The sequence below is a fragment of the Doryrhamphus excisus genome, chromosome 14 (assembly GCF_030265055.1).
Source record: "Doryrhamphus excisus isolate RoL2022-K1 chromosome 14, RoL_Dexc_1.0, whole genome shotgun sequence".
Lineage (NCBI taxonomy): Eukaryota > Metazoa > Chordata > Actinopteri > Syngnathiformes > Syngnathidae > Doryrhamphus > Doryrhamphus excisus.
Window position 1 is genome coordinate 19026857 of NC_080479.1, and position 23071 is coordinate 19049927.

The window sequence follows — 23071 nt, forward strand, 5'->3', positions numbered from 1 at the left end:
TACTAGGTAGCGTGTACTGGAAATGCGTGTACTGGAAAAGGAGCGACGTTTGTACACATAAAATAAAATAAAAAAAACATAGTAAAATGTCCAGACTCATTTGGCTCATTTGAGTATCCTGCCAGTCTTTAAAGTAGTACAACAAAAAAATGTCTATTGGTTAAAAAAAAAAAAAAAAAAGTACAACCCCCTTACTCTGAATCCCCGCCCCACCCTCCCCCCAACCTTTAGACGAAGACCCTGGGTCCAAAGCCCCGTCATAGCTCGTCGTGGGCGGCGGCTTCGTCCGCTTTGAGCCGGAACTCGGCCGCCGTGATCTGGCCGTCGCCGTTGCGGTCCTGGTTGTTGAACATGTTGTCGATGATGCGGTAGGGGTCGAAGCCGGGGGCCAGGCGACCTTTGCCCTCGCTCACCTGCCTCATGATGTAGTCGGTGAACTAGCCAAGACACAAAAAAAACGACAACTAAGTCATCCATTCTTTACTGGCTCGTCTCCCGGGAGTCGCAGAGGGGCGTGGTCGACGGGAGCTAAAAAGCTCCGGGGTCTCAATTGAGGTCGTAAATAAAAAAACTTTGCCATTAACCGTTGTGGCTGTAGGCGACATCCTGCGTCTTATCCCTTTGTAGCTCTGCATGCGCTTTAAAATGTTGCGACCCGGCTGTGCGGGGCGTCAAAGTCATCGATATGACGACCGGGTACGTTCCTCCAGCGGCTGCTACACGTAGCAAGGATGAGTTAGCACGCGTATGCTAATTGGCGATCTTCTTCCTCCGAATCTGCTCCCTTGTGTGTGTAAAGGTAGCCATATTTTGGGAGCGTAGAGAACACGTTTACCACCTTCTAAATATGCTTTGAATATTATTAGAGCCCTCTTGACACAAAATAACACCCCTATAGTCACTTTTACACTTTAGTAGCTAGTATAGTAGAAGTGATAAGAGACAATAATACATTTAAGACATAAATAAGACATAACATGGCCTTTTTTTGTCGGTTTGTTTGTACTTCCTGTTTGTGTACAGTGCTTCCTGCGGTGGCAATTGTCTGAATGTAACGCTACTGCCACCTAGTGACCAAATATACCTTCCTTATGTTTCCGTGTTACTCCATTTAAGCATTTGTTTTGTTTCATTGAGGTAAAAATATGCATAATTAAAATACTAATAAAGGATGTAGTCAAGTACTTGGCAGTATGATTTATGATTTATGAGATAAATATATTCCTGACGTTACACACGTGAGGGTTGATAAAGTGTCAGGAGGGTCTCCGTACCTCAGAAGGTTCCACCTGCTCGTTCTTGTCCTTGTCCATCTCGGTGAAGAGGTCCGCCGACACGTCCTGGTTCCAGATGAACATGTAGCCTTCAGGAAGTCCCTCCTCCATGTCCACCAGCTCCACGTCAAACACCAGCACGGCGCTGCCCGGCACCTCACCGGCTGCACGCAAACAAAACAATCAGCTGCTGATTGGTCGAGGTTTGATGGACAGCTCAGAGACCAGAGGAGCAGTCGCTATAAGGTCGGTCTTTAGCTCCCCGGAAACAAAACGGAAACCTTCCCATTGCTGCCTTAGTGTTATTTGCATATGCAAATATATATAACCATATATAAATATATAGAAAATAATAAAATATAACATAGTTAAAATATGAATCAATAATAATAATAATGTAAAAAAATAAATATTATCAAATGTATCATTTTATGTAAACATTTATACACCTCTTTAACTCGTCGAAAACCAAAACACGCACAATAAAAAATACAAACAAAAATATTTAAAAAAAACAGATACATTACAAAATAAAAAATAATAAATTATATAATATACAAAATGTAAAAAATATAAAATAATTTGATATTAATAGAGTAATAATAAATCGATAAAGACATTTTAAAAATGAAAGGATGCTGGGGGCCAAAATGTTCATTTTTAAAATGTCTTTATCGATTTATTATTACTCTATTAATTATGTATGCAACCATTGACGGCAAATTTAAAAAGATTCGAACAAAAATCTAAACATTAAAAAATACGTATAAAAAAAATTGGTAATTAAATAAAATCAAAATATATAAAATACATAATAATAAAATAAATATATAATAATAAATAATACAAAATAAAGAAATACCTAAAATCTAAATATAAAAAAATTAAATTAAATAAAATCAAAATATATAAAATACATGATAAAATAAATATATAATAATAAATAATACAAAATAAAAAAAATACCTACAAATCTAAACATAAAAAAATGTATTAAAAAATTAGGAAATTAAATAAAATCTAACTATATTAAATACATAATAAAATAAATATATAGTAATAAATAATACAAAATAAAAAAATACCTAAAAATCTATACATTAAAAAATATGTATAAAAAATTGGGAAATTGAAAAAAATTTAAATATATTAAATACTTAATAAAATAAATATATAATAATAATAATAGAAAATAAAAAAATACCTAAAATTCTAAACATTAATAAAATATGTATCAAAAAATTAGGAAATTAAAGAAAATCAAAATATATTAAATACATAATAAAATAAGTCTATAATAATAAATAATACCAAATAAAAATAATCCATGTTGTATTTTTCCCGATTCTACTTTTGGGTTGTGTCGGATTGTGTTCACCGCATCGGGCGATGTGGCGTGTGAAGGTCATGAGCGAGTTGTTGGGCGCCGCACTTACTGACGCCTCCCTCGCCGTAGCCGAGGTGAGGAGGGATGACCAGGTGCCTCCGCTCGCCCACGCACATTCCAATGAGCCCCTCCTCCATGCCGGGGACCACCTGGTTGGCTCCCAGGACAATGTTGTACGTCTTCTCGTAGTTGTAGCTGAAAGAGAAGAAACGACGAATCCCATGAGCGATGAAGCCAAGCGGCGTCGGCGGCAGGATGAAAGAATGCGGGCTGACGTGGAGTCCAGGGCGCTGCCGTCCATCAGCGAGGCGTTGTAGTGGTACTTGACGAAGTCGCCCTTCTTGCTCGTCTTCTCGCACACGTCCGGCTTGAGCGTGACCGTCATCTCCGTCGTGTCGGCCGGGTTGTGGAAGTCGATGATGTGCACGTCGAACACCAGCACGGCCGAGCCGGGGATCTTGGAACCTGGAAAGAAGCGAGAAAAGCGGCTGTAGGCGACCTCACGTCTTCCGCTTACTCCAAATGGTCTTTTTGGTCACGCCAACCTGTGCCTTCCTCTCCGTAGGCGAGATGAGGAGGGATGGTGATGGTGCGCCGCTCCCCCGTGCACACGCCAATCAGTCCTTCGTCCATGCCGGCGATCACGTAGCCCCGCCCCACGTAGGTGTCGTATGTGCGGTTACGAGAATAGCTGCAAAAAAATTTATTTCAAAATAAAATACTATACATACATGTTCTCCTTGTGCACGCGTGGGTTTTCTCCGGGTACTCCGGTTTCCTCCCACATTCCAAAAACATGCTAGGTTAATTAGCCACTCCAAATTGTCCATAGGTATGAATGTGAGTGTGAATGGTTGTTTGTCTATATGTGCCCTGTGATTGGCTGGCCAACAGTCCAGGGTGGACCCCGCCTCTCCCCAAAGACAGCTAGGATAGGCTCCAGCACCCCCGCGACCCTCATGAGGATAAGCGGTAGAAAATTTTTTCTTTAATATGTCATTATAATAATAATAATAATATGTATGCTATTAAAATGACATAATATTACAACATTAATTCTGCAAAATGACAACTTTTTTCTCTTTTTTTTTCATTTTGACTATGTTCTTATTTCAGATTTTTTTCAAAATATTTAAAACTTTCATTTTGTTCTTCCTCCTCCCAGAATTATGACTTTATTCCCATCATATTTTGACCACATTGCTAACATAACTCATTTTCTAAAAGTGGTTCTGTTTCTTATGATAAAAACATCTTCCTTTAATAATCCAGCTGTAGGATACCAAAATGTTATTTTTCTTCACAATATCATATCACCTTATTGTAACTTATGATTCCATTTTTTTCTCATATTACGGCTTTGAAAAATACTATTTCACAGCTATGCTACTAAAATGACATTATTTTTCCTCGTAACGTTACAAATATTGCTGTTGTATATGACAATATTTTTCTTGCGATATTCCAACTTCATTCTTGTAAAATTACAGCAGATTTTTTCATTCCTGCTGCAGTTTATTTTTTTAAAAATTTTCCAATGATTCTTACTTCCTGTAGATATTCTTCTTGTCATTTATTTGTATTAATATTGTAGTATTATCTTACATTATATTGTTGTATTATCTTTTAACAATGTCATTTTCCCCATCATGTGTTGTTTTGTTAGGGTCTCATAATATTTATATTTATTTATATTTATTTATATTTATTTATATTTATTTATATTTATTTATATTGATGTATATTGATGTATATTGATGTATATTGATGTATATTGATGTATATTTATTTTATTTTAATTTATTTTATTTTAATTTATTTTATTTTATTTTATTTTATTTTAATTTATTTTAATTTATTGTAATTTATTTTAATTTATTGTAATTTAATTTAATTTAATTTAATTTAATTTAATTTAATTTAATTTAATTTAATTTAATTTAATTTAATTTAATTTAATTTAATTTAATTTAATTTAATTTAATTTAATTTAAATATTAAACAGACATTTCAAGGTCGTGCTGGTAATGAAAATCCTGATACTGAGGACTTTGTTGCTGGTCCAGTCTTCTTCTCACCCAGTCCCACCATCCATAAGACCACATCTTGTTATATTGTCCCGTATCTTTACAGCTGCACCCCCTGCAGCCCCCCCCACACACATTCCTTCCCAGACGACCTTGAAAGCTTGTTTTTTCACACCCTCACCCACACATGAACTCCACCAACTGTGGAGTCAACTCATCATTAGGTAGCACTTACTTATGATGCAGTTACCAATTAGTCCAATTAGTCACTAATTAGTCTTTAAAAAATCAAATGAATAGAAATTGAAAGTGTTTTTTTTTTTGTCTTCTCCCCCAAGCGCTTCCTCATCCAGATCCCAGATCCCAGAAGGCCGAATTGAAGACCCATACGAGTGCTGCCACCTTGCGGCCAACAAGCGGAATGGCGCGCGGAAGCTTTTTAAGGCAACACCCCTCACGCGCCCTCACTGACCTGGAGTCAAAAAAGGTTCCGTCCAGGAGGCTACCGTTGTAGTGGTAGCGCACGAAGTCTCCTTCCACCGTCTTGCGACCGCATGACTCGGGGACCTGCTGGTTGGTCACGGCGATGCCGTCTCGGGGGTTGTGGAGGTCCAGCAGGACCACGTCGAACACCAGAGACGCCTGGCCGGGAATGTCGCTACCTGGAAAAACACATCCGCTCTTTGGTTTGGTGTGTTTATTTATAGTCTGGAACACTTGGAATCAATGTTACACACTTTTGGATATTTTCATTCATTTTAATTTTAATTTCATTTTGGACGTTTCTGAATCCAAAGGTCGGGTTTTTTGGGTCTCAAAAATACTATTGCTGTAATTAGTAATATATTATATGATATTATTATAAGTTGTAAAAATGTCAAAAAATTAAATGTAATAATGACATTGAAATATTTGCTAATATTTCTCTTTATCTGTATGTAATATAATATATTGCTGTAAAGAATCCTACATTTTTTATTAGTATAGTATTATCTTTATTTCTTATTCATTAGTCCATTTATTATTTAATATTTATTTGTTTTATTTTATTTCATTTATTTTTAATTTTTTAAATGTTTTTAAATTTTTGTATTTTATTTGTATTTTACGTTGTATTTTATTTTATTTGTATTTTATTTGTATTTTATTTTATTTGTATTTTATTTGTATTTTATTTATTTTTTATTAAATTTGTATTTTATTTATTTTTTATTAAATTTGTATTTTATTTATTTTTTATTAAATTTGTATTTTATTTATTTTTTATTAAATTTGTATTTTATTTATTTTTTATTAAATTTGTATTTTATTTATTTTTTATTAAATTTTATTCTTAATTTTAATTTAATTTTAATTTAATTTTAATTTAATTTTAATTTAATTTTAAATTTAAATTTAAATTTAAATTTAAATTTAAATTTAAATTTAAATTTTAATTTTAATTTTAATTTTAATTTAAATTTAAATTTAAATTTAAATTTTAATTTTAATTTTAATTTTAATTTTAATTTTAATTTTTTTTTTATTAAATTAAATTAAATTTTAATTTAATTTTAATTTAAATTATATTTCATTTGTCTTATACATTATAGAATTATTATATATTAATAATCATAAAAATAATAATTATAATTGAATTGCTTTCAGCGCCAAAGCAACGACGGACGCCACATGATCACCGGAACATCAAAGCACTTCCGCCATCCACCAGGGGGCGCATCGAAGCAATCAGGAGCAAGGCTAGTCACGTTCGGCAGATCGCTCACCGTCTCCGTTTTCGCCGTATCCGAGGGACGGAGGCATGGTGACGATGCGCCTCTCGCCCACGCACATGCCCAGCAGGCCCTGATCCATGCCGGCGATCAGCCACCCGATGCCCACGTAGGTGTCGTACGTCCGCATGCGGGTGTGGCTGGAACACAAAGCGGAGACCATTCCTCAAATGGATTGTGTTGTGTTGTTGCCGGTCAAAGGTTTAGGGACATTATCTCATTCAGCACAATGATAAAGTGTCTCCAAACTTTAGCCATACATGGATGCCCAAAGTACGGCCCTTCAAAATGTTTTCATTTCAAACAGAATCTTGGAAATCAAACTTATAATATTCTTCTAATATTACAATAGTAAAGTCAAAATACTATAAAAATGTACACATAATATTAAGAGAAAAAAGACAAGGAACTTAATATTTACAAATACAAATATTTACAAAACTATTTGTTCAAGCAAAAAATAAAAAAAACAAGCAGTCATTTTATGACAATAAGGACAAAATATTAAAATGAAATGAGGGAAAAATGCAAAAAAATTACATATTAAATATTAATATAAATAAGAAAAATAAAATAATTTTATGAAAAACATTACATTTAAAAAAACGTAAGTTGTTGGTAAAGTTATAAGATTACAATAATAAAATCACATTATTATGAGACTAATAATAATAATTATTATTATATATTTTTTTATTTTATTATTCTTATTATTTATTATATTATATATATATAATAAATAATAAATATAATATAATAATAAAAAATATATAATTATTATATTATTATATAATTATAAAAAAACATAATTTTAAGGGAGAACATTTACAAGAAGAAATATTTAAATATATTTCAATATTTTTACAATTAAATTTAAATATTTGTACAATTGTAAAAAATAAAAATAAGTAAAAATAGCAGCAAAATGGGGGGGGGGGGAAATGTGCACTCATTTCAGGAGAATAAAGAGATGTAAGAATATAGAAAAAAAATAATATAAAAATTCAAATGTTCAAGAGTACAAATGTAAAAAATAAAATCAAATTTTAGGAAATGTAAAAGTGAAATAAAAGTAAAGTAAAAGTTGAATATAATAATAATAATATGGAAAACATTATGAGAATAAAGTCATAAGGAGAACAAGAAAAAAAGTTGAAATAATTGTAACAAAAAAGCGCAACATAAAGGAGGGAAAAAGGTGCATTCAGGGCCCTTGAATAAAACTGTATTATACGGTATCACCCATAAAACAAACATGGACGTGTGTCAGCTCTACCTGGAGTCAAAGAGCGTTCCGTCCAGCAGCGTCCCGTTGTAGTGGTAGCGTACGTAGTCGGACACCTCCACCTTCCTGGAGCAGGTGGCGGGGGTGTGGTAGGTGTCCACCTTCACGCCGTCCTCGGGGTTCCACACGTCCAGCAGGAGGACGTCAAAATGGAGGATGGCGTCCGCCGGGATGATGTCGCCTGAAAGGCCAAGAGCGGGGACGCCAGCGGGGCGGTTAGAACCCTGAACGTAATCAACCCAAGCTAAGCACTTTTCTTTGAGGAGAAAGGGGTGTCCAAAGTGCGGCCGGGGGACCGTTTGTGGCCCGAGCTTGTTTTTTTTTTCATTGAGCCATGACAATTTCTAAAAATAGAAGTTGTAATTTGACTAGAATAAATAGATATCCAAAGGAAAAAGGAAAGTTGGGATGTTCCCGTCAGTGTTTGATGCTGCCGATCCTGATACCTGATCCTGATACCGATAATCCAAAGCGATTTAAAGTATCCGCTGATATCAATAACGGGCTTTTTCACTGATATCGGCCGATATTGATCGGATATTGATAGGGCACCCCTTTATGACAATAATGTCAGAATCATTTTAAATATATTTTTTATTTATTTTTATATATTTTTTATTTTTTTAAGTATTTCATAAAAAAGTATTTCATGAATGACAATAATGTCAGAATCATATGAGGAAATATTTGCATATATATATATATATTTATTTATTTTTTAAATATATTTTTTATTTTTTTTTTATTTTATATTTTTTAATTTTTTAAAAGTATTTCATAAAAAAGTATTTCATGAATTTCAACTTTCTGCCACTAAAATTATTTACGAGAATAATGGCAAAATATGAACAGAAAAAAAGTCATATTCTAACAAAAATTGCTATTTTAACAAGAATAAACTATATTTTAGTAGTGCATAGTTAAAATATTAAAGAAATATGTATCTATAATATATTTATTTGTTAAAAGATTTAAAAAATATTTTTACAAATATATAAAATTATAAAAAAAATTAAAATGCAATCTTTAAATTTATAATAATAAAGTTATTTTATTATGAGAAGAAAATTGACAAAGATTGAAGAATGTTGCACTCTTTCTTTTGTATGCTTTCAGAGGGTGTGCCTTCCTGATAAGGGCGTGCCCAGATACAAGCTGTTAGCTGTAGAAGCTGAGTGGGCGTGGCCACAGAGCGTTTTGGAAATCCAGCTGGAATAGGGGCAGATTCTGGAAGATCTTGAAAGCTGGGTTATTGTGTGTAGCTGCTCTATAGGAGTCCACAACTCAATGCAAAGGGTCTAGAAATGAGCATAATAGGATAATAGGTCCCCTTTAATAAGAAACTTCAACTATTTCAATGAATTTTTGGAACAACCTTTGGACCCCCAGTCCCCAAATGACACCAATCAAGCCACAAAACCACATTTAGTCCCAAGACCGGAACCCCTACACGCCGTGTCCACAGCCGCCACGAAGGCTACGCACCGTATCCTTGCTTCCCGTAGGCCAGGTGTGGCGGGATCTTCACCAGCCTCCTCTCGTTGACGCACATTCCCACCAGAGCTTTGTCCATGCCTTGGATCAGCTGCCCTTTTCCCACAAACACGTTGTAGCTGCTCCCTCGGTCGTAGCTGGAACGCAAACCGTCTCAATCACACCTGGAATCACACCTGGAATCACACCTGTTCCCAAGTGGTTCACCCCGTCGGTGCAATGTGAACACAATGCGGTTTACAAGAACCGTTTCAGTCAGATCTTGTTCAGTTGCTTCCTGAGTGACTCCGGTCCACTTTTGGGCCCATTTGTGAAACTGTTAAACAGTGTGAACTCAGTCCTTACAAAGTGGACTGAAAGTGGGACTGAAATGTTGTTGACATTTGGAGCGATGTGAACACAAAGCGGTTCCAATCACACCTGAAGTCACACCTGGAATCACACCTGTTCCCAAGTGGTTCACCCCGTCGGTGCGATGTGAACACAATGCGGTTTACAAGAACCGTTTCAGTCAGATCTTTTTCACTTGCTTCCTGAGTGACTCCGGTCCACTTTTTGGGCCCATTTGCGAAACTGTTAAACAATGTGAACTCAACCCTTACAAAGTGGACTGAAAGTGGACTGAAATGTTGTTGACATTTGGAGCGATGTGAACACAAAGCGGTTCCAATCACACCGGAAGTCACACCTGTTCCCAAGTGGTTCAACCCATCGGTGCAATGTGAACACAATGCGGTTTACAAGAACCGTTTCAGTCAGATCTTTTTCAGTTGCTTCCTGAGTGACTCCGGTCCACTTTTTGGGCCCATTTGTGAAACTGTTAAACAATGTGAACTCAGTCCTTACAAAGTGGACTGAAAGTGGGACTGAAATGTTGTTGACATTTGGAGCGATGTGAACACAAAGCGGTTCCAATCACACCCGAAGTCACACCTGTTCCCAAGTGGTTCACCCCGTCGGTGCGATGTGAACACAATGCGGTTTACAAGAACCGTTTCAGTCAGATCTTTTTCAGTTGCTTCCTGAGTGACTCCGGTCCACTTTTTGGGCCCATTTGCGAAATTGTTAAACAGTGTGAACTCAACCCTTAGAAAGTGGACTGAAATGTTGTTGACATTTGGAGCGATGTGAACACAAAGCGGTTCCAATCACACCTGAAGTCACACCTGGAATCACACCTGTTCCCAAGTGGTTCACCCCGTCGGTGCGATGTGAACACAATGCGGTTTATAAGAACCGTTTCAGTCAGATCTTTTTCAGTTGCTTCCTGAGTGACTCCGGTCCACTTTTTGGGCCCATTTGTGAAACTGTTAAACAATGTGAACTCAACCCTTACAAAGTGGGCTGAAAGTGGGACTGAAATGTTGTTGACATTTGGAGCGATGTGAACACAAAGCGGTTCCAATCACACCTGAAGTCACACCTGGAATCACACCTGTTCCCAAGTGGTTCACCCCGTCGGTGCAATGTGAACACAATGCGGTTTACAAGAACCGTTTCAGTCAGATCTTTTTCAGTTGCTTCCTGAGTGACTCCGGTCCACTTTTGGGCACATTTGCGAAACTGTTAAACAATGTGAACTCAACCCTTACAAAGTGGACTGAAATGTTGTTGACATTTGGAGCGATGTGAACACAAAGCGGTTCCAATCACACCTGAAGTCACACCTGGAATCACACCTGTTCCCAAGTGGTTCACCCCGTCGGTGCGATGTGAACACAATGCGGTTTACAAGAACCGTTTCAGTCAGATCTTTTTCACTTGCTTCCTGAGTGACTCCGGTCCACTTTTTGGGCCCATTTGTGAAACTGTTAAACAATGTGAACTCAGTCCTTACAAAGTGGACTGAAAGTGGGACTGAAATGTTGTTGACATTTGGAGCGATGTGAACACAAAGCGGTTCAGGTTTACTTGGCTTTTTTAAGAACTCACCCAAAGTGGTACGGAGGGAGAACTGGAACAATGTAAACGCGAGAAGGATTGAGTTCCTTTCACTGTTGGTTCAATTTTGGTGCCGATACCAAAGATTGTATGTGTGAAAACACTCAACAGAAAGTGGATTCAATTTGATTCAGTGTTCACATTGACTTTAAATGGTTTCCAAATGGTGAACAAATGTGATTCAGGTTTCTGGTGCCACTCTACATGAACCTTGGGGCCCCCTTGTCAACTTTTTCTCTTGTTCCCAAGCTACTCCAGTCCACATTTGTGAAACTGTTAAACAGTGTGAACGCAATCCTTACAAAGTGGACTGAAATGTCAACATTTTGAGCGATGTGAACACAAAGCGGTTCGGGTTTACTTGGCTTTTTTAAGAACTGTGCCTCCACACCCCAAAGTGGTACAGAGGGAGAACTGGAACTGGAAATGAAGTCACAATGTGAACGTGAGAAGGATTGAGTTCAATTTTTGACCAATACCAAAGATTGTATGTGTGAAAACACTCAACAGAAAGTGGATTCAATTTGATTCTGTGTTCCCATTGACTCTAAATGGTTTACAAATGGTGAACAAATGTGATTCAGGTTTCTGGCGCCACTCTACATGAACCCTGGGGCCCCCTTGGGGGTCACCGTTTCCTCTTGTTCCCAAGCTACTGCAGTCCACTTTTGTGGAAACAGTCTTGACATTTTGAACTCATTCCCTTCTAAGTGAAATAAAAAGGTCAACATTTGGTGTGTTTAATCTGAACAATGTGAACACAAAGTGGTTCCGGTTCACTTGACTTTCTGGTGTCACTTACAGGAACCGTGAGAGCAAGTCAAACCTTTTTCTGCTGGTTCCCGTCTTACTCTGGTCCACTTTAGGACTGTTTAGATGTTCTGAACTAAGTCATTTCAAAGTGAAATAAAAAGGTCAACATTGGGTGTGTTTAACTTGAACAATGTGAACACAAAGTGGTTCCGGTTCACTTGACTTTCTGGTGTCACTTACAGGAACCGTGAGAGCAAGTCAAACCTTTTTCTGCTGGTTCTCGTCTTACTCTGGTCCACTTTAGGACTGTTTAGACATTCTGAACTAAATCCTTTCAAAGTGGAGTAACAAGTCAACATTTGGTGTGCAATGTGAACACAAAGATATTGGCTTTACTTTGCCTTTTCATGAACTGTGGTGTCCAACCCAGAGCCAAAGTGGTCCAGCGGGACACCTGGAACCACTTTGAAATGAAGTTCCAATTTGAGCGTGAGAAGGATGAATCCTTTTTTGATTCATTTTAGTACCGAAAGGACTGAATGTGAAAAATCACTCAACAGAAAGCAGATTCAATTTGAATCAGTGTTCACATTGCACGTCAGCTTTAAAGAGGACCCGGTTCTCCTTCTGGTCTGAACGGGCCTCGGATCCTACAGTTCCAACAAGGCCAAGTGAACCTGAGCCACTTGGTTTCAACGACTTTAACAAACTGATTTGGCTCATTTTGATGCATTTAGACTGTTAAAACGGACCAAAGTGGACCCAAATCTGAAACCGCTTCAGCTCGAGTGTCCCCACAGCTCAGTGTGCCTGCGTGGCTCTCAGCGCCCTCCAACCAGAACCCTCGCGGAGGTCTTACCTGGAGTCGAACTTCTTGCCGTCCGGGAACATGCCGTTGTAGTGGTACCGGACATAGTCGCCCACCTTGACGGCGCGGACGCACTGCTCGGGCTCGAACGTCTTCTCGATCAGGATGTCGTCTAACGGAACCAGGGGAGCGCTGCAGGCGGCTAAGGCCACCAGAACCGACAGACACGCCACCCTGTGCACCCCCCGCAACATTTTTAGACCGGGGGTAGACTTTGAGGAGGGGTACAAAGTTACTATGGTGGCGGAGTGTGTGTGTGTGTGTCCCGGGTGGTTTCCTCAAAGTCTACGCTAAGTAGGACCGACGTCCTGCCTTCCCGGTCCTAGTTCTTGAAAGACATCCTGTAAAGCTGCATGGATTAACACCACATCCGGTTGAGCGACGAATACAAAAGAACTCATCGTTCTATTTAACACGCCTTAATGTGCGTAATAAATGATAAGAATCATGGAGTCATCATTAATAAACTAATCGTGGCTGACAAACACAAACAAAGATAAACTAAAGCGATATTACATATCTCTTATTGTGAAACAAAAAGTACAGTTTCCGGTATTATGTTATCTTCGCGTCACGTGGACTTGACACGTCCAACAGGCTTCAATGGAGTGTTTTTTTTACTTGGGTTACCACGTTTTTGCTCATGCGCAGTGGAGCCTCGGCGAAGTGTCAACGTGGTAGGGGTCTCCACGTCGCGCGCACACACCCCCTACTGACTTCCGGGTTTAGCCTCGCTCGCGTGCACATGTCAAAGCTAAACTTGTGTAATATTTACACGCTTTGACGATATAATAGTCCAATATTTATCGTCACTAAAGTAAAGTTTGGGGATTACTTTGGAGATTTTTGATTGGGGGGAGTGATGAGGGGGGGTTGTATGGGCAGGAATGTCTCTACGTGGCAGTGGGCGGGGCGAACATCTCGCTGTGAGGGGGGTGCGAATTAGCCACCAAGAGCTAACTTGCTGCCTTTTATTCAGTTTTCGAACAACTTATTCCACTTTAATGACTTCATTTGTGTCTTGTTGTGTTGTAGTATCGGACTGTGGAAGTTTAAATAACTAAGAAGCAGTGATTTCAGCGTGGGAGGAGCTCCAGCACCCCTACGCTCGTGGGGATGGGCTATACTGCTTATTCTGGTATCGATTCGATACCAAGGAAGTAGAACCGTAGTTCAGTTGAACTACAAGTAGTAGAACTGCAGTAGAACTTTTTTCTTGGAATTTATCGGTTTGAATTAAAATTAAAAACGAAAAAAAAATTAAAAGGCTAACAAATAAACAATGTTGTTTGTGAACAATGTAATGCAACACAAATATCAACGATGATTACATTAAATTACATACAATTAATTCACCAAAATAACGTCAATACTGCAATATACTTTTTTAAGCAAAACACTATTGATTATCAATGTAACAATATCAATATATTGATACCATACAAATCATGGTATCGATGGGATCGATATTTGGATCGATCCACCCCATAACCCCGGAGAATCTTGGTCCGGACGCAAGTCCTCCAACAACAACATGGAACCCTCGACCCTTCCACCTCGGCTCGTCCGGACCTCGGCCCTGGTCCTCTTCTTCCTGGGTTCGGTTCTGTGCCAGTACGAGAAGTACAGCTTCCGGAGCTTCCCCAGACACGAACTCATGCCGCTGGAGTCGGCCTACAAGTACGCGCTGGACCAGTACACCGGGGAGAAGTGGGGGGACTCGGTGGAGTACATGGAGGTGTCCCTGCGTCTCTACCGGCTGCTGCGGGACAGCGAGGCCTTCTGCAACCTCAACTGCAGCTCCGTGCGCCGCCACGACGAGGACAAGTTCGCGGACTTCCCGGAGCTCAGAGCCTTCGGGAACGTCCTCCAGCGGGCCCAGTGCCTGAAGCGGTGCAAGCAGGGCCTCCCCGCCTTCAGGCAGGCCCTGCCCAGCAGGGAGACCCTGGAGGAGTTCGAGAGGAGGGAGCCCTACCGGTACTTGCAGTATGCCTACTTTAAGGTGAGTTGGGGTGCGCATGCGCGATGGACATGTTGTCAAAGTATCCTATACCTAGTTTTGAAATGACCTGTTGTTGTGCGCGTGCCGACGCGATATACGTCATGACGTCATATGCGTGCCACGGATGCAGTCCTGTACTAAAAATGGTGGCGGTTCTTCATAAACCACATGTCGCATTGACTTGAATTTTCTCGCACAGCTCTACACAAAACCCGCTGTAACTTTATTGTGTTTTGACGAATTGGCACAAAATTTGGTACACACCTTTACGGGACCGGCGATCACATGTGTGTGAAATCTGAGCACGATTGGTTGAAAAACATGGCCGCCATCAATCAAAACATCTTACTTCCATAGCGACTAATTGTCCGTAAGTAGCTAAAACTTTAAATAACCAATAGGGGGCGCCACACATATTTTTTTTGTGTGTGTCGTCAGTCCGACAAGCTAGCCAAGGCGGTGTCGGCCGCCCACACCTTCCTCCTCAAGCACCCAGACGACGAGATGATGCAGAAGAACATGGCCTACTACAAGAGCCTTCCGGGGGCCGAGGAGCACCTCAAAGATCTGGAGACCAAATCCTACGAGGTATTTCCTGCCAAGCGTGCAAATACGGATTTTTTTTGTATTAATCCGGATGTGTGCGTTCTTTCTTCTTAGACGCTGTTCGTGCGCGCGGTGCGGGCGTACAATGGCGACAACTTCCGCACGTCGGTGTCCGACATGGAGCTGGCGCTGCGGGACTTCTTCAAGGTCTACGACGAGTGTCTGGCCGCCTCGGAGGGCCCGAGGGACGTTAAGGACTTTAAGGACTTCTACGCCTCCATAGCGGGTTGGTAAAGTTCACACACGGGTCCAACATCAGCCCCCACCCCCCCAACCCCGACCCCCCGGTCCCAATACTTCAGATGCAATATTGCTGGTTGGAGAATGTAATCAAAGATGGCCTCCTTATGCAATCATCTTCACCACTCAGGCCTGTTGCTGTCCCAATATTTTTGTCCATGTAGTGCAGGGGTATCCAAAGTGCGACCTGGGGGCCATTTGTGGCCTGCAGCTTTATTGGCCCACAGCACATTCTATACATAACACTTAAATACCCCCCCCCCCACTTAAAAAAATATCAAATCAGCAGTAATTTTACAAAAATTAAGTGAAAATGCTAATATTTCAAGTAGTAATATTTTGAAATAATTTTTAATTTGAAAAAAATTAAATTAAAATTTTAGGGAAAATTAGGTTGTCGGAAAAATTATAATGATAATTATGAGAAGAAAATTGACAAGTTTACAAGTATATACGTATATATTAAAAAATATATATATAATATATATATATATATGAATTATATGACATCAAGTGAAAAAAGAAAAGAAAAAAATATATAAATATATATAAATTATATGATATCAAGTGGAAAAAAATGCGATTTTGCGAGAATAAACTGTAAAATGTAATTTTAGTAGAATTGGAATGAAATATTAAAATAATAAATATGTTATTTTTTTAAAAAGTCACAATACTGTGAGAATGAAGCAAATTAAAACAAAGTTGTAATTCTTAGAAAATGAAAATTGGGGGGGAAAGTGGTAATATTACAAATATTATTTAAAAAAAATACAGTAAATAATTCACATTTTCTCGAAATATATTTAAAACAAAATCTTTATAAAATTGCCTGAAGAAATTCCACAGTTTTGTCCCGTCTAATTTGGAAGGAATTTTGGGGTATCAAAGTAGTTCAGATAAGAAAATTTCTAGTATTGATGATAAACTTACATAAATAAATGTATATGTAAATTACTGTAAACATACCTGATTTGTTTACTCTGGCAAAACCAACTTCCAATGCCGCTGTTTTTAAAATGATCTCTAATATCAAACAGCTCTTGGAATGTATGACTTTTGTCCAGGATGCCTTCATGGTCTCACACAAAGTTGGATTTTTTAAACTCATTACAATTTTTGAACTCATTTCCCCACTCGGGTGTTAAAAAAAATATTTGAGCATTGCAAAGGGAGCCACAACAAGGAGGCTGAAGAGCCACATGCGGCTTTGGAGCCGCAGCTTGCTGACCCCTAGTCCAAGTAGTAGAGATGGCTTCACCGAGGGCGTCAACTCTCTGGAACTGGTGGCCATTTTGATGAACTTCCCTTGCCGTCCATCCCCAAATGTTCTCCATGGGATGTCAATCAGGGGAAGATGAGCGATGGTCCAAAAGAGAGATGTTCTTCTCCCTGAAGAACGCCTTGTAACATCGGGGAACTTGAACTTTCATCACTCCATCAAGTGGAGTGATGTCCCAATACTTTTGTAGATACTATTTTTAACTCCTGCCCCCCCCCCCCCCCCCCCCCCTTGCAGACCACTACACAGAGGTCCTGGAGAGGAAGGTGACGTGCGAGAGCGACCTGACGCCCGTGGTGGGCGGCTTCGTGGTGGAGAAGTTTGTGGCCACCATGTACCACTACCTCCAGTTCGCTTACTACAAGCGTGAGGAGCACATTTTCTTCTTCCTGCTATTTGACGTCTGCTCAGGTTGTGATGAAGTCTAACGTTTTGCAGTGAAGGACCTGAAGAACGCGGTGCCGTGCGCGGCCAGCTACATGCTCTTCGACCCCTCGGATGAGGTGATGAAGAACAACCTGGCGTATTACAAGTTCCATAAGGACCAGTGGGGGCTGACGGACGAGGACTTCCTCCCGAGATCAGTAAGGAACATTTTGAAAACATCACATGCTAATTTCACAACTGGTCTTATGTTCTCATGTGTTCCACAGGAGGCCGTGCGCTACTACAACCAGACCACCATGCAGCTGGAGATGCTGGAGTTCTCCAGACGGCACCTGGCCAGCGACGACGAGGTCGGTCCAGTTCTTTTGGCTTTAATCGTGAGAACATAAGCACTCTTAGAAATAATTAATTAATCGCTAATTTTTACAAGTCACTTTTGGGCAAGAAACCACTCATTCATTCATTTGGCTGCAGTATCCTAAGTGTCCACCAGGGGGTAGCATAGTATAGCTCAATTTGTATCATGAAACAATAGTGTAATCATTTAATTTACTTAAATCCAATTAATTTAATCCAAACAGTTAATCGAAAAATAAGCAAAAAAATCCACCTTGCGTAAAAATGTTCATAATATAAATTGACTTTATGTGATAATAAAATTAATATACTAAATGTAAAAAAAAGTGATGAAACTGACAATATCTAACAACATTTAACTAACATATCTATGCTAAAATAATAATTGATTGTCTCATATTTGTTGTCCGCAGGGTGACGTGGTGGAGTTTATAGATGAGTTTCTGGATTAACAAGACAAACACTGAAACACACACCAGCTTGTATTTATTGAATTTTAAAATACCAAACAATATTTTCCGTCCTTTTTTTTTTTTTTTTTTTTATTTGATGGTTAAAAAAAAATAATAATAATGTGCAGGTGACGGAAAAAAATGAATATTTGTACTCTGTTCAATGAAATAATGTGTCAGCTGTGAATTGTTTTTTTTACAATAAAGTCATGAGCTCAACGAAATAAAAGGAGCGGCTGGATGGCGGCGGCGGTGGATGGCGGCTGATGGCCAGAGAAGACACACACTTGAGGAATCATGTTTGAACATTGAGCGTCTGTGCAGTTTGTCGCACAAAGACGTTAAAATGTCCACCGGTGGGGAAAATTCCCTGTGTGTGTGTGTGTGTGTGTGTGTTGCCGCCATCTCTTTGTTATGCCTTTTCATCCCTGCTGGCGTTAATTTGGAAACAAGAAGCAGACAACGTCTATGACAAAAAGCGAGTCTTATGGACCACTCATCGACTCGTACCGTACCACAACGTCACAACCGAGAGGAAAATTGTCATAACATTGTAGCCGTTTGTTTTTTAGTCAGCGGGATGAAGCAAAAACATCTTTAAATCAACGCTGTGGAAGTTTGTGTAGGGGCGGGGCGGGGGCCAAGTTAGATTTCATCAAATTCTGGTGCAGATCTGGTGAATCGTCGCAAATGGGGCATCTTTCATGTTCGTTCATTCATTTTCTACCGCTTATCCTCACAAGGGTCGCGAGGGGGATGTGCTGGAGCCTATCCCAGCTGTCTTTGGGCGGGAGGACTGATGGCCAGCCAATCACAGGGCACATATAGACAAACAACCATTCACACTCACATTTATACCTATGGACAGTTTTGAGTGGCTAGCATGTTTTTTTGAATGTGGGAGGAAACCGTACACAGTGAGAACATGCAAACTGGGTGGGATTGAACTCGGGGTCTCGTAGCTGTGAGGTCTACGTGCTAACCACTCGTCCACCGTGCAGCCATCTTTCATGTTTTTTTTCTTCAAATTCCCAGAGAATGATTATAAAATGGGGGCAGCACGGTGGTCTAGGGGTTAGCGCACAGACCTCACAGCTAGGAGACCAGGGTTCAATTCCACCCTCGGGCATCTCTGTGTGGAGTTTGCATGTTCTCCCCGTGCATGCGTGGGTTTTCTCCGGGTACTTCGGTTTCCTCCCACATTCCAAAAACATGCTAGGTTAATTGGCCGCTCCAAATTGTCCATAGGCATGAATGTGAGTGTGAATGGTTGTTTGTCTATATGTGCCCTGTGATTGGCTGGCCACCAGTCCAGGGTGTACCCCGCCTTACGCCCGAAGACAGCTGGGATAGGCTCCAGCACCCCCCGCGACCCTCGTGAGGAAAAGCGGTAGAAAATGAATGAATGAATGATTATAAAATGCAAGTTTATGATAAAGGTGCATGTCTATGAAAGCCGTGGAATCGAACAGGGATTTGATTTAATTTCCTGAAGATGCATGAATAAGCCATAGTCGCATGTTTAGGAGTTTATTTAGGCCTACACAACACAGAACTGTACACGCTTCCATTGGTTCATCCAACCAATAGCAACACACAGCAGATGTCATCAAATGTTGGGTCGTATTTCCTCCTTTCATCCTTCGGGTTCCGCCTAATCGGAACCCCGGAACAGGTCGTTTCACACCCGGCTGCGGGAGTCCAGAACTGGACTTGAGTCTGGACACATTTTGACACCCATACGCCGACTCTACTGAATAAAATGAGCCAATCAAATCTCGAGTATTTGACAGCAGCTTATGTAAGCACGGATCGTGGCTCCTTCCACTTCCTGTTACAGTAACAGTACAGTCATGCAAGTAAAACCACATCGCTGCTCTTCTACACGTCAAATTCACCCATGGAGGAATCCTACACTCCACTTTTCCGACATAAAAACATTAGATTCCTGCTATGTATGGGAATTTTGTTGTCAGACCACCCGAGAATGCTGAAAACGTAAAAATACACGCGTAACGACTAAATGAGACACTCATAAAAACGACTCATTTGACATGAACACACAAACAAACATCATGTAACAATGTAACTGGACCACGCCGATGATGCAAGAATTACACTCACGTACATGCCATTTGTAACCCGCAAAGCATGCTGGGCAGCTTCCTTTTTTTTGGGTGAAATGCACACCCGGGCTTACTAGCATACCGTTTAGTAACTGGACCACGCCGACGATGCAAGCATTAAACTCACGTACATGCCATTTATAACCCGCAAAGCATGCTGGGCAGCTTCCTTTTTTTGGGTGAAATGCACACCCGGGCTTACTAGCATACCGTTTAGTAACTGGACCACGCCGACGATGCAAGCATTAAACTCATATACGTACATGTCATTTATAACCCGCAAAGCATGCTGGGCAGCTTCCTTTTTTTGGGTGAAATGCACACCTGGGCTTACTAGCATACCGTTTAGTAACTGGACCACGCCGACGATGCAAGCATTAAACTCACGTACATGCCATTTGTAACCCGCAAAGCATGCTGGGCAGCTTCCTTTTTTTTGGGTGAAATGCACACCTGGGCTTACTAGCATACCGTTTAGTAACTGGACCACGCCGACGATGCAAGCATTAAACTCATATACGTACATGTCATTTATAACCCGCAAAGCATGCTGGGCAGCTTCCTTTTTTTGGGTGAATTGCACACCTGGGCTTACTAGCATACCGTTTAGTAACTGGACCACGCCGACGATGCAAGCATTAAACTCATATACGTACATGTCATTTATAACCCGCAAAGCATGCTGGGCGGCTTCCTTTTTTGGGTGAAATGCACACCCGGGCTTACTAGCATACCGTTTAGTAACTGGACCACGCCGACGATGCAAGCATTAAACTCATATACGTACATGTCATTTATAACCCGCAAAGCATGCTGGGCAGCTTCCTTTTTTGGGTGAAATGCACACCTGGGCTTACTAGCATACCGTTTAGTAACTGGACCACGCCGACGATGCAAGCATTAATCTCATGTACATGGCATTTATAACCCGCAAAGCATGCTGGGCAGCTTCCTTTTTTTGGGTGAAATGCACACCCGGGCTTACTAGCATACCGTTTAGTAACTGGACCACGCTGACGATGCAAGCATTAAACTCATATACGTACATGTCATTTATAACCCGCAAAGCATGCTGGGCAGCTTCCTTTTTTTGGGTGAAATGCACACCCGGGCTTACTAGCATACCGTTTAGTAACTGGACCACGCCGACGATGCAAGCATTAATCTCCTGTACATGTCATTTATAACCCGCAAAGCATGCTGGGCAGCTTCCTTTTTTTGGGTGAATTGCACACCTGGGCTTACTAGCATACCATTTAGTAACTGGACCACGCCGACGATGCAAGCATTAAACTCATATACGTACATGTCATTTATAACCCGCAAAGCATGCTGGGCAGCTTCCTTTTTTGGGTGAAATGCACACCCGGGCTTACTAGCATACCGTTTAGTAACTGGACCACGCCGACGATGCAAGCATTAATCTCCTGTACATGTCATTTATAACCCGCAAAGCATGCTGGGCAGCTTCCTTTTTTTTGGGGTGAAATGCACACCTGGGCTTACTAGCATACCGTTTAGTAACTGGACCACGCCGACGATGCAAGCATTAAACTCATGTACATGCCATTTGTAACCCGCAAAGCATGCTGGGCAGCTTCCTTTTTTTGGTGAAATGCACACCTGTGCTTACTAGCGTACCTTTTAGTATATAATACTTTTGTTCCGCATGTACTATATTAGCTTCTATTCCGAAAAAAAGTTTTGTGTAAAACTCAAGACAGGAACAACTTCAAATTAAAAGCACTAAATGAATAAAGACTCATCATCAACCAGTACTAGCCTGGAGTTGGTCTTTCGGAGAGGTGCACCGCACTAATATTAGCACTAGTAACGTCATTGGATCTTTACATAGTATAAGCCAGGGGTCTCAAACACACGGCCCGCGGGCCAAATGTGGTCCGCAGGACACTACTTTGAGGCCCCCGCCTTGATATGAAAGTTTAATGTTAGTGCGGCCCGCGCAAGTTTGATATGGATGCTGTATGGTATCATGTACCCGGAAAAAATTATTACGTTTGATTAATGTTCATGTTAAAGGTTAAATAACTGTTAGTAGTTATCCTCCCTATCCGTGTGGAAGTGGTAAGTTTTTGACGATTTAAGTTTAAAGGAAATAACTTGAAGGCTACCGTTTAGGTCGCTAGCTGTCTAGTTTGCGAGTTAGCATGTGTCTCAAGACCCCGCAGTTGCGCAATATGTTGTAAATAAAAAGAGTATAAATGTGACTATAGTCGTGTTTTGTCATGTCTACAGGGTTCTAATAATGCTTTGGTCATTTTAATCAGAAGAAAATCATTTGTCTACCCACCAACTATATGTGGTTTCTTAAGTTTTTATTATTTGCCCTTTTATTATTATTATTATTATATTTATTTATTACTGATTGATTGTTTTTCTTTATTCTTGATTTGTTTATTTATTTTTCATCTTATTTTGTGCAGAAAAATAAAAATTAAGATAACAGTGGAATGTTTTATCAGAGCTTTTATTGTAGAAAATCGGAACCAAAGCTTGTATATTTTTCTGTTTTTAATAAATGCGTTTTTTTTTTTTTTTTTTTTTTTTGAAAACCAGCCTTTGCACAGACCCTAGCTCCAGTGGCCCCCTGGGGTTTGAGACCCCTGGTATAAACTGAAAAGCTGAAAGAAAAAGGCTGAAAATACAGTATAGTAAAGCTAGAAGGTGCGTTCAAGGACCTGTTTTTAAAATATATGCTTTATTGAATTGTATCTCAACCCGTGTATCAGGATGTGTATCGCTTTGTCTACGAAACAACGAGATTTACATCCCTAGCGGCGACTATACGGTCCACTGT

The 23071-nt window shown here is 39.9% G+C and overlaps 2 protein-coding genes across 2 annotated transcripts; one reads left to right on the forward strand and one right to left on the reverse strand.

The window, feature by feature from the left end:
* Positions 1–225: 225 nt before the first annotated feature.
* LOC131101750 (peptidyl-prolyl cis-trans isomerase FKBP9-like) lies at positions 226–13124 on the reverse strand. The gene is made up of 10 exons (XM_058047096.1): positions 12793–13124; positions 9231–9376; positions 7737–7926; positions 6455–6600; positions 5161–5350; positions 3207–3352; positions 2937–3126; positions 2711–2856; positions 1275–1438; positions 226–437 (listed from the first exon to the last, which is right to left on the reverse strand). Exons 1-10 carry the CDS (start codon positions 12993–12995, stop codon positions 258–260), a joined length of 1701 nt encoding a protein of 566 aa, XP_057903079.1. The 5' UTR covers positions 12996–13124; the 3' UTR covers positions 226–257.
* A 1123-nt stretch (positions 13125–14247) lies between these two features.
* Positions 14248–18565, forward strand: LOC131101762 (cartilage-associated protein-like). Its single transcript, XM_058047108.1, has 7 exons — positions 14248–14803; positions 15242–15391; positions 15464–15635; positions 17169–17297; positions 17370–17515; positions 17585–17668; positions 18089–18565. The coding sequence occupies exons 1-7, from the start codon at positions 14336–14338 to the stop codon at positions 18125–18127; spliced, it is 1188 nt and encodes a 395-aa protein (XP_057903091.1). The 5' UTR covers positions 14248–14335; the 3' UTR covers positions 18128–18565.
* Positions 18566–23071: the final 4506 nt, after the last annotated feature.